At 44.5% G+C, this 12707-nt stretch overlaps 1 protein-coding gene across 1 annotated transcript in view; it reads right to left on the bottom strand.

Moving 5' to 3' along the window:
• Positions 1–427: 427 nt before the first annotated feature.
• RNF11 (ring finger protein 11) overlaps positions 428–12707 on the bottom strand; it is a 123945-nt gene continuing 111665 nt past the window's right edge. The window contains exon 3 of the mRNA XM_086952417.1: positions 428–2170. Coding sequence (XP_086808543.1) covers positions 1999–2170 — 172 coding nt within the window. The 3' untranslated portion in view covers positions 428–1998. The remainder of the gene's footprint in view (positions 2171–12707) is intronic.

Genomic DNA, 12707 nt, shown 5'->3' with positions numbered 1-12707 from the left:
GCCATATGCAAAGCAGTCTTGATCCTGTTCCTTGAGGGAACTGTCCAGCCCGAACTACCAAGCAAGGTCTTCAATGGAGCGTATACAAACATCCTGGGACTGGTTTCGGGGTACCAACATAGTGGCAGTGTTTATCTAATTTAGGGACAGTCAGAATGATCACACTTGAAGGAATGTGATGGTTAGTAGTTATGGTGTTACTGTAATCGGCAGCGCTGATCGTGGCAAAGGGCGGGGCAAGCAGAAGTGGCCTTCTGATGATGGCCCCAGCAGTTATAGTTTCACAAATTAACCAGAATGGAAAATTTAGAGCACCTTATGTGAAGATCCGGTTTTCTAATCACTCTATAACGGGAATCAGAATAGGAAAACAAGTCTATATCTTGAGAAATAGAGACATTTGCAAAGAAAGGAATGACAAGTTGTATTTTTCTAAACATTTCTTTTTATGGCATTTCTTTTGACAATAATGGAAATGAAGCTTTACCATACTGCGCTTGTTAATAGTCAAACAATAGATTATGAAAAGTATATTTATAGATTAAAGTCTCACAGGACTTTTTCGTTACATATGAAATCCGTGCATTAAAAGTAAAACCATTGATCAAAGCTCTACTTTGATCCACGCGAGACTTAGGCATGTTCAGTTCAGATTTAAGACTTTGCAATGTACCAGCTTTCATATGAGTGCATGAAAGTCATCGTAGTGCATCTCAGAAAACAAATGACTATCATTATATCCATGATTTTCTCTGTACTTCCATCTATGATTGGAGCGTTTAATGTTGGGATGTAAATCGCTTGCAGTCCAGGTTTACCAGCATCCACCAATTTAAAAGCAACCCCAAATGCGTCAATCAGGGCACACTTCGCAGGTTTGGTTAGGTTTTTAAAAAACAAATATAAACATTTTGCACATACCATAATTTACAACTTTTTTTGCGCAGGTCATATTTCACATCTGCTTTTCAGACCCAACAATCTACTAACTGCACCTAACGACAAACATTCATGAAAATTAAGATGTTTGTAGATGTGGTTGGAATACCCCATGAAATCTACAGGCACAAGAGAAGCACTTCTCAAAGGCTGAAATCCGAGACATCTCCTTGTAATATGGTAGCTTCTCACACACCATTGCATTGCAACAGTGTGTGTTCTGCATGTTTTTTAAGATTGTGTAAAATGTGTGCTCCTAATGTAGTGGTCCATTGTATCTTAACAGTCGATGACTGCAAATCTAACATAGTACTCATAAGTACAAGCATGTCCTGCAGGGACAACAAACTAAAGTTACTAAAACCTGAAATTCACTCTTCCTACCTCTCGATTCATTATCATTATCATGACCATGTATAATATAACCCTATACAAAAAGTGCAGTGACTTTCACTGCTTGATTACAAGCTGAGGAGTCACTGCAAAGCCTAACTGCAAAATGAACACAGCACTTTTAGACAAGTGATAAATAAACTGCTTTCAAGCATAAGAGCCAGCCCCGACAATAACAATACACTATTTATAAAGACCTAAGGCAATGGATTCCATTTCAAATGGAAAAATAACTGTGCAAACAAGCTTAAATCTACGACTTTGTGCCAGTGTTATAAAATGTAGCCTTTAATAAAGCCTCGGCCCCAATGTCAGCACCTTGTGAAGAGAGATCAGAAGAAAAGTAACTTTTTGGAGAATGTAAATACCCATGCTCTGGCAACTTAACGCAACTTCCGGTGGACAGAAAGCACCACGAACAGTAAAACACCTTTCTGGAAACTCTGGGATATTCAGAGTATGGTTACAGTTTGAAACACGGGGCCAAGGCTTTGTGCACTTTCTACTTTTATACTTTCCATTATTCAGAGCCTACTGGATATCTGTAGCCTTTCAAGGGTGCTAGGAACTTCTAGGAGCTATACTTAAGTTGTGCATGATCTTGGATATCACCGCTTCTTCCGGGCAAGTGACTAAGATTAAAAGCATGTTCAGGTTCCTGGCAGCTCAGTTCGTTTCATAGGAAGAAAGCAGAGCAGCGTCCACCGGCTCCATGCAGGAGGGACAGGTGAAGGACCTCATCAGCCAGTCATCTATGCAGTCCAGGTGGTATATGTGCATGCACGGCAGAAACCGGATGGGGTCCCCGTAAACAAAGTCCATCATACAGATAACACATCTGAAACAAGAGGGAACTGCGTCAGTACATTCAATGTGAAGCAAAGTACGGTGGCAGGCTTATAGCAACGAGTTACTTCCAATCAGAGCTCGAGAACGGGGGCCCATTTTACTTTATGACAGAATGCCAAAGAGTGGCTGCATAAAAGCAAAGGCTAGTTACCCACCTTCCAAAATAGTTGCATTGATCTCAGTTTACAAAATCAATATTTATTTGATCACAATAAAAACGAAAAAAGTCAGAAAGAGAAAATTACTTCCATTCTTGGTCTTCCAGCATATTATTTAAATACATTTTCCAGTTTGTTGGAGTAGTTTTTTTTTTTAACTATAAAAGTGCTAACTTCATCTTCATCATCAAAATACTTTATTTCGGTAATGGGACCATAAAAGTGCAAATGCAATAAATACATACAGTACATAAAAATAGTAGCCGTCGTAGGTATAAAGTTGCATGTCCAATGAATGACCAAATGATCATAATCCGCTTAACCGGGGCAGAATTTCGGCGGTTTGATTAGGTGGACGGGGCCGCGTCAGCCAATGGACGTGCACAGCACTACGGAGGTAGTTCTCACGACGGCCGTTGGCCGACGGGTGCAGCAAAGGGGTTATAGAATGTCCTCTAAAGGGATATAGACTCGAAACAACAAAGCTCCAGAAATCCTAGAACTAGAATAAAGGAATCAGCCCAGTTAAGTATCTAGTCCATGCCAATCCAAGGATAACTTAATCTTAAAACTCGTGACTTTAAAATGGTCTCAGTCTGCTTTGCATGGTTCAAAGCAGGTTACACAGATAAAAAATGTTGCCTATAAGAATATAGACCCATTTGTGTACATCGAAGTTAAAAATGGGGTATTGGGTTTTAGTTAAAATGGTCAGATAAAAACTAAGACTTTGGGACATTAACAGAGAATTTTCTAAAGTGCAATATTACCTAGCCGCAAAAGTGCCACTTAGTTTCTACATTCCTCTGCCAAGAAGTCCTAGCAAATAAAGCATTAATACGGTTTAAGAATGCCATGCACTGCAGACTGGCCTGGGCCATCACCAAGGAGCACAGAAATTTGGCTTAGGTGTGGGTAATATTATCATAGGAATGCTTTGCGTATACACCACATAGAGAACAAGAATCTTGAGACAGCAAATACAGTTGGTTGTCATACATCAGGAGCCTAAACGCTTCTACACAATGCGGGGTCTACAAGTTTCTGCACAGTATCAGCCATCTTGATCTGGATTCTTTTTATAAGCTGGGCAAAATAAGAAAAATACATCGAGCTCCGATTCATCGGCTTCACCACAGGATGGACACCCCAAAGGCACTGTGTGCCTGCACATTGCTTGGAAAATGAACGTAAAGGAAGTGACCCATGCCTGAATTGTAAATAGAGTTTCCTATCTAGGGATGTCTGGATTTCATCTAGGAAAGGCTCAAAACTATAGTTATCTTTTAATCCAATAAAATTTGCTGTCAATGAACCTAGTGTTGAGCTCCCGTGAAGGAGAGCGAGCGTATGCCCCCCATAGCTTCTGACAAGTTAAGTCCTAGATGTTGCAAGGCAGGACACTATTGGATTGCTCCACATGTTCATTTTGCCAATACTATGAAGTGTTTCCCTGATGTATGTGCACCGGGGTAGTTTCCCAGCCCCAGGAAGTCCCCGCACCTCCTCCAGCTCATGCCAATAGGAAGTCCGTTCCGGGGTGGCCCAGATACATCGCCAAAAAGTGAGCAATCTAAGTCCTAGTTCTTCTGAAATTGGTCTAACACCTAGATCAAGTCGGAGTGGGATAAGTGGAGTACTAGGAGGGAGACTAGCAACTGCCTGTGGAAATTATTTTCAGGTATGGATAAGCTTTTGGTATGGCAATACCCCTCCCCCCTCCCCCCTCCCCCCCCATAGTTCAGCCCCATAAATGCTGGCACCCCTAGCTTGCACTTTGTAGATAGGGGTTGACCAGTCCATGTGTTCAGTTAGGGTGATCCCCTAAATATTCAAAAGTGGATACCCTCTCAAGGGGGATGCCATTCAGGTGAGGATTAGGACGTGTGGAAGTGGAGTGTGGAGAAGTGTGGCTCAATCATTAGAGCGGCAGACCCTGATGCAGAGGTCTAGCCCGGGACCAGGGTTCAATTCCCAGCTTCGGTGAGTCGTGGGCTCAAAATTCCACAGACCTGATAATTCTCGCCTCGGTGCCTATTCCAATCATGGAGTTCCACTCTGCAACTCTGGGCAATAGCGTGCTTAATCTCCACAACGGCCCCCACAACGCTAAGGATGCCTGGCCTCCACCATGGGGGTGCCCAGGAGTGGACGCCTCACAGGGAAAGCCAGGATGAGTTCCACAGCGGTATTCGTACAAGCGCCTTGCGACCCTTGCGGGTGAGTAGTGCGCTATACAAGTATCAATTTACAATTTTTTATTTACAATTTGCTGGATTGAAAACCATGTATTTGGTCTACTGGATGTTAATTACTAGCCCTTTAGTGCTACAGAAAAGATCAAAGCTAACTAGACAGTTTTGGATGCCTATTGGTGACTTGAATAGAAGAGTGGCGTCAGGAAACATTAATGCTGGTACTTTATTCAGAGCAATCTTGGGGGCAACATTGTACTTCACCCTATTCAGTGTATCTACCAAGGCACTGGTGTATAGACAAAATAAAGTGGGGGCCAGCACACATCCTTGCCTGGCACCTCTGTTGACGACAAGTGGCATAGAAAGCTCCCAGTGTTTCCCATATCTGATTTGGGAAAAGATTCCCTTGTGTAGTCTCCTGATCATATCACAAATATATTGAGGAATCGCAATCTCATTTAGCACTGACCAAAACTAATCTCTGGGTACCAAGTCAAATGCTGTTTTTAAATCAACAAATATTAAATAGAGGCTCTCACCCTCTAGAATGACTGTTTTCCAGTATAGAAGCTGGAGCCTAAGGAGTTGGCCTTTGGTAGAGGTGCATTTTCGAAATACTGCTTCAGAAAGCCTCAGGATGTTATGGTCCTCTATCCAGTCCTGTAGGCGTACCAGAGCTACCCGAGCAAAGACTTTATGCATCACATCAATTATACTGATAGGTCTATAATTGCCTGGTAGAAGTGGGGAGCAATTCTTGTAGACTGGGACGATTTCTGCTCCAGCCCAAGTTTTGGGGATTGGCATTTCCCACCTCACAGCATCAAACATTGCCCACAAGTATGGCCCCCAGATTGTTGGTTCAGAGAGAAAAAGATCCCCTGGGATCCTATCCATTCCACGCGCTATGTGTGGAGTTATTTTATTGATGGCACTATAACCTAGAGCAGGGTTATCTCTGCTATCAAGCGCAGCCCTGGAGTTCCAAGATCCTCAATTGGGTGGGCTATATGCTCCTCTGCTTCGGTGTAGCATAGAGAGCCTGGTAATAATCGTTCCAGGTTTCAGCCGCAATATTGGGCTCCAATGCCACTTTGCCTCTCTAGAACCTGCAGACTACATTCCAAAGGCCTTCAGATCTTTAGATATCAGAGCCCTGCAAAAGGAATCCCATTTTTCATGCTCGCAGGATTTTTTAGCTATGGAGATAACCTCCCTATATATGGTCCGTTTGAGTTTAATAACTAACCTGTCTCTGGATTTTAGAGCTTCCAGCAATGCCAATTTGGCTCCCGACATTGCAGATTAAACCAGGAGTGTGGAGACTTCCTTTGGCATCTGTGGTGTCCCTCTGGATAAAATATCTCCTTTATTTTGTTAGTGAGTTCAGTATGCATCTCTGTGACCCCTGCTAATGAAACAATTGTACCTTCCTCCATGATTACTTTGATCATGTCCATTAGGGAACAACTCATTACCTCATATAGGACTGCCTTCATTTCAGGGGATTGCTGAATTACTGGCCAGAGTACCATATTTTCCGGCGTATAAGACGACCCCCTACTTTTCATGATGAAATGTAGGTTTCGTCCTATACTCGCCGTATAAGACGACCCCAACTTCCAACACTTCCAAACATTATGTTCCGGTACTGTATTGCCGACTGGAACCTTCTGCAGTCCCCTTTCCATGTCCATGAACTGAGTAGATGACGTGCGCTAGTGACGCTCCTCTACTTCCGATGAACGTGAGGATTATGGCGCCAGATCAGCGCATATACCGCTGTGTCTCTAGGCTCAAGACGCAGGAAGAAAATACCGAAATGCCCCGTGAGACCCTCTCCCAGCACTACGGGACTGTAAGTAACTGTGCACTATTTTCAAATCATGTGCAATTTTTGATTAATGTACCGGTAAACGTGTACTTGTTCTTCATGTATCATTACCGGTCCTATTGTGAAGCGGGCAGACACCTTCGGGTAAAGTCCTGCTACGGCACAGGGAGTGTGAACGCACGAGTAGAGCCCAGGTCATATTGGAGGGTTCGTGGGTGCAAATTGAAAGTCGGTGGAGCGTTGCTTCCACTCATAAAAATTTGGTGTCCGGCGTATAAGACGACCCACGACTTTTGAAAACATTTTAAGGGGTTAAAAAGTCGTCTTATACGCCGGAAAATACGGTATTCCATTCCTACTAGTAGTAAGTGTTAGCCTGTCGTCTCATGGTGCGCTTGCTGGAAATCCAGCTCACACTACTGGTAACACAAGGTCCAGTGTCAGTGCATTATGATCGCAGTCGTGCCTGGGCAGGAAAGCAAAATCTATTACCATTGCCCACATCATAGTCTCTACTAGGATGTAGTCAAAGAAGAATGTCCATCCCGGTTAAAAGTGTGCGACTTCCTATATTCCCAATAGGCTCTGCGCATTGGAATAATACATCCTGTAGGACTGAGGTCTACTAGGTCTCTACCGGTTATATTAGACTTAATTGTGAGTGCCAGCTAGCTCAGAGGCCACTAGAAACGTTATCGAATAAACAAGAAGGGATTCGTTTCTGACAACCACCTAAAACATGACAACTTTGTTTCCAAAGAATAAGAAATCAAATCTCTAGAGTCACGGAAACAATAGATAACTATTTCACTCAGTCAATCGTGCATGCTTAGTTTCACCAGAGGTGCAAGAGGAATAGAGAGACAGGCGTTTTCAATAAAAGTGTATTTATTGAACAGCCTTCTTTCTCAAGCATTGAAAATTAACTGCTACAATAGTAAAGCTTACTATGAAGTACAATGCATATAATACGAACAGTATTATAAAGTAGTACTGTAAAAGCATGATATGGTTTCTAAGCCATGAAGTGCATAAACTGTATAAAATACATAAAATACATACAATGATAAAAGGATGACTAAAATACTCAACTGGTGCTTCTAAATACGCCTACCCTGGTGTACCTAACCTAGGTCTAGTACGAGGGAGGAAGTATAAGAGGAGTAGCTTACGTTTTAGGAGTTCTCTGCCAGGAATCTGATTCCAATAATTCTCTAAGAGGTCTAATCAGCTGCGTACCTTTGGCTCTAGAATGAAGGTGGTCTTGTATCTCGTTCTGGTGACTCTATTTCCCAGATACCCGCAAGGGTAGCCTGGAAACACTGGAGCTGGATTTCTCCGCAGGAGAAATGACAGTCTCGCAGTGCGTCTGCTGGAGGGGCGGCTTCTTTCGGCACTTGTTGCTGCAGGGCGTCGGGCAAGTAGATAGTCGATCTGCTCCAAACCAAGTGTTTGTTTAGGCAAATCAAGGCATATTTATACTTTGAAGGTGCAGAGTTTGACGCATGTTTGGACTTAATAACGTCAGTCAAAGGCTCATTTCTTGAAAAACGCAGGGAGTTCTAGGAGAACTTAATATTCAAACAGGGGGAAGTCCTGGGCTACTGAAGGCGGGTTTTTCAAAGAAAACTTTGTCAACTTCCTACCTAATTGACCCTGCGAGTCATGAGGATCTCCTGTGCTCTGTCGTATAAGAAATGCCTATATCTAGCTAGTCAATACAAGCATTTGTTGGTTAGTTCATCCTGGCTTTTATCTGTGGGGCCCCAGGGAGGACATTAACGTATGGGGATGAGGCAGGGGGGTATGTTAATGGTGAGGAAAGTTGCCATGTCAGCTCTCCCAGGCTCAATCCCTTCCCCCTCCCCTGTAGCCCTAGCCAGCCTCCTAGGCATACAATTGATCAAGTGGGCTCCATAAGAATAGTCCTTCCCTCCTAGTATGTCCTAACAGTCATTATTGCTAGTGCCGCCTTCTTGGGCACGCAATTTGGCAAACTTCGATGATTCAGTGGAACGGCAGAAGCGGCCCGACAGATAGCAATTCCCTTCCCTATGGCCTCAGAGGTGCGGTTATAGATTTTATCATGTATACCAGGTGGGAGAGTTCGTCCTTCGCAATAAGTTTGAACTGCTACTGTATGTCCGTTAGTAGGTTTATTTCCCATATGGGGTATTTAATACCATCTTGTGGTCTATTGATGGTACTGGAATCAGTGACATCTGGACAAGAGAGTGGTCAGGCGCGACAACATTTGGCTTCCTGTGTTTGGGTACACCTTGTGTAGTTTCTTTTAGTCTTGTCAGGTTTCGAGAGTCATGCGGTCCCTCCCCTTTTCTGCGGCAGCTCTTTGGGAGCGGTTCTGGTTTTCTCATTGTCACCTTGCTGGATGGAGGCGGGAGTTGGCCTGGTCACAGGAGCTAGCCGGAAGGGGTTCCTGACCTAGTGGAGAGTGCCGAGGATCCAGGGTTAGAGATAGTTGCCTTTCTGTTAGCTCTATTTCGGTGGCCACAACTCCTACAGCTCTCTGCAACACTTGGTCGATTGCTGTTGGTGGGAGGGATGAAGCCAGAGTCTGTATATGTGACTTTTCTTGTCCGGCTCGCTTCCCCATAATTTCTTGATTGTTGGCAAACCACCCGGTGACACCCCAGTTTGTATATTTTGCAGGAGCAGCATGAAAAGCAATGCAAAGCAAACAGAGCCACACCACTGAGCAATTTATTCTCTCACCACTAAGATAGCCAGCCATGTGGGACTCCTGGTAGACCAGAATGAAGATGGCAGATGAAAGAGCTATGGCCCAGACCAGCCTTGTCCAGGCCAAGTCTTAGCCTGCGCGTCTCGTGGGCAGGGAAGGCTCTGTGACTGATAAAGGAGCCTCCGGGCGCTGGTGGAAGTGGGGTGGCTCTCCCGGCCGCTTGGGCTGCTGGGGCCTGTGGTCCTGCCACCAACCGATGTAAAAGTACTCAGTCACTGTAAAATTCAAGCCCCTTCGCAATTAGATCGCCAGCTCTGCTGCGCTTAATTAGGTTCACCAGCTCTGTAAGGTGTACATCTAAATAAGTAAGCGTTCCCAACTGGGATGATCAGCAGTTCTTCCTCAGGATCTGTCTCCCAATGTGAAAGAGACCCTGTGGAATTTATAGGGTGGGTAGAGGGCAGCTCAGAGCCCTGCCTACCCAAACTACTGCCCAAGCAGAGGCTTTAGATGTTCCAGGACAACAGAAGAAATTAGGACAGCAATCTGACGGGAGACAACCCCCTTACACCCACCCCCTCCCCAGTTCTTAATTTGTAAAATAAAAAGTGCCAGGGCCCTCATCAGGAGGCCACTGCAGCTTGCACCTTCTATTGCCCCAACCAGCCCTGCCAATGACAGAACCAACATGACTAACAACTAACTACTAATCATGATACTCTCACAAGTGTGACAATTCAGACTTTCCCGGCCCACAAAAATAGGAGAAAAGCTTTGGTGGCAGATATTAGTTATTTTAATGTACATTGAATTATTAAAAAACAGAAAACAGAATGCTCATCTCTAAACTAGACAAACCGCGCCACCAAGTGGAACACAGTCATAAGTCCTGGTGTTGAGTGCCAGTGCCGAGCACCAGAAACTACAGTCTCAAATTAAGCACTGCCAACTCTTAACCCCAGCCGATGCGCTACTGGTGGAGTTCTATGCCACTCACATAAAACTGATAGTTCTAGAACTGCTTGAAATGTGCATGGCTTTTCCCAAGAGGGGAACATTACCTGCCTCGACTAGAAAGGCATTGAAAGAATGTCAGAAAAGGGGTTATTAATTGGGGGAGGTGGGATGTGAGAAAGTGGGTTATTAGCTGGAGTGAATGCAAGTCCACTTCAAGTAATAATGGCTCTATTCCTTAGTAGGGTCCGTTACCTCAATAATTTAAACCGGAGCTCAACCCTTAGTGGCTGCAGCACAGAGCAGGTAGGCTTCACTTAGAAAAAATGTGTAAAGCATTTTTCAGTGCAAAAACTTAATAGGTAGATAACAACTGAATAAAAATCCCACACAAATTTATAATAGAGAATTTTTTATGATTACACACCAAAACGCCAAATTGGCAGACAGCAGTGGAGTGTGAGACAGTCAGATACAGGGACCAGGTTTGGGGGAGTTAAAAAATGGATCTTCTGACTTAGTCTTTTTCTTTGAGAAAATCCTCGCTGGCAGCCAGCTGCAGTGTAGGACCTCAGTGGGAGCCTCACCACTGTAAGGAAGTTTAATGCTCGACATCTAAATCTCAGAGCGTGCAAAGTCCAAAGAGCAGGTCCAGGAAGGTGGGGTGCTGCTTGGCACTGGTCCTGGCAAAGTCCTCTATGTTCGGACTTAGAAACGTTTCTAGAAGTCAGGATCTTTTCAACTGGATAAACTAGCAAGTTGAGCCTGACCGGCAGTTAGACATCGGTGGCTGTGGTCTGGAGGTAGCCTCTGGCTCTTAGTGTAAAAAGTTCAGAAAAAGTTTTCAAGTGTCTAGTCTTCAAAATATGGAGGGACAAAGAGTACACTAACACCAGCCAAAGGTTTAGGATCTTTGGGACACCACTTGGGGTTACAACTCAATCTCCCAGAAGCCACCAGCAGGGTCCAGGGCAAATTCGGTTAGAACTGGTCAGCTGGGCTCAGCAGAGTCTGGACGTCATACAGCTTTTTTTATTCATAGAGCTTTACAGAAAGCTAGCCAACTACACCTTTCAGCCCACTCTTCAGTCCTGGGCTCAAGTGGGAAGTAGGGCCAGCCGTTGGGGTTTCTCTCCACAGGTTCCATAGAACATGGCATCCTTCTGTCTGCTTTAGGTCCAGAGATGGATCAGAGATTTTTTGAAGAAAGTCCCCAAGAGATACTACATTTATGCCAAAGTCTAGCTTGTGGGTAGGGGAAACTCCTGGGCAAAAAGAAAAATGTTCAGAGGGACAACACAATTCACTTAATCATTATCTGGCACTTGGCCCAAAACAATATAAGTGTCCTGCTTTGCCAAAATCCAACTTGGCAGACCAGTTCTTGCCCTAGTCAGAGCTCTGGGAACACCTCTGAGGTGTGCCTACAGAAATGAGGAACTTCTGTCCACAACATTGAGATTGGTGCTACTCTAGCTACATGAACAATGACAAGGGCGAACCTAGGTGTGAGTTACACGTGCTGGTGACAGGAGATGCCCTTTGAAGCTTGTGAAGTTGGTGGGCACATCATGAACACAATCTTGTCAGGAGGGGGTAACACCTGACCCACCCAAGGCCCTTTTGGATCTTTTCCTGGTAGCCATGCACACCTTCTTGCAGGAGGCCAACAGGCTTGTAGGTGACAGTTTGGTATAAACTCTGAGAACGACCAGAGGTTTCTGACAGAAAAATGCCAACTTTCTAAAAGTACAGTTTTTAGGTCTCGCCTGAGATGTCTCAAGCGAGACATTTAGTAACTGGGTTTAAAAAGTGCTACCCAGAGGCTTTTTCCAGCCACCAGCTTGATGTCACACGCACAAGAGCGCGCGTGACGTGCACAGCTGCCATCTGGCTGGATCCGATCGCGATCCCTTTCCCTCTGCGCGCCACTAGCGTGATATATATATATATATATATATATATATATATATATACACACACACACGCACACGCACGTTGTCGTACCTGCGCCTCAGTGACCTACCAGGGACAAAAACTACAGTAAACCTGAAAACTCACAGGGGCTGGCGTCCACATCACATTTCCCTCCCTCCCTCCCCCTCCCCAAACTCCCAGAGAGTAACGGCGATCTCAGGAACAACCCACTTTAGAGAATATAGCACCTAATGAACAAACGTCTTTTTATTGGTTGAAATTTACACTGACTGTTTTTAAGTGCCATGATTTACCTGACTTGCCAATTGATGTTAGATGTTAAAGGAGCCGCCACATTAGATTGGTTGATTTTTAAAGTGTTAATACACCACACCCGCATTACCTTATTGCGCTAGGAGACAAACAGCGGAGAAATCCCTAGACATAAAAGCTTCCTAAATGTGACTGCATAGTCATGAACAATCCTAATTGGTAGATTAACAGAAGAGGAAGGTCATGAGAACCTTTCTAAATGTGACTTGGTCTGCAACGGCCAGTGCTTAATTTGTTAAAAACAAATGCCAGGGCTCTCGTCAGGAGGCCACTGAAACTTGGACCACACAGATCCCGAGGTCTGCCCTTACTGCTCTGAGACGGGCACTACAGGCTTGGGAAGTCCTCAATCTATTTTGATTCTCTGAATTGTCTTTTGTTTAAGTAGTGTGTGAGAGGGAGAGTGTGTGTGAGAGGGAGAGTGTGTGTGT

This window comes from Lissotriton vulgaris, chromosome 1_1 (genome assembly GCF_964263255.1).
Source record: "Lissotriton vulgaris chromosome 1_1, aLisVul1.2, whole genome shotgun sequence".
In the NCBI taxonomy this organism is placed as follows: Eukaryota; Metazoa; Chordata; class Amphibia; order Caudata; family Salamandridae; genus Lissotriton; species Lissotriton vulgaris.
This window is presented reverse-complemented; position numbering and strand designations above follow the sequence as displayed.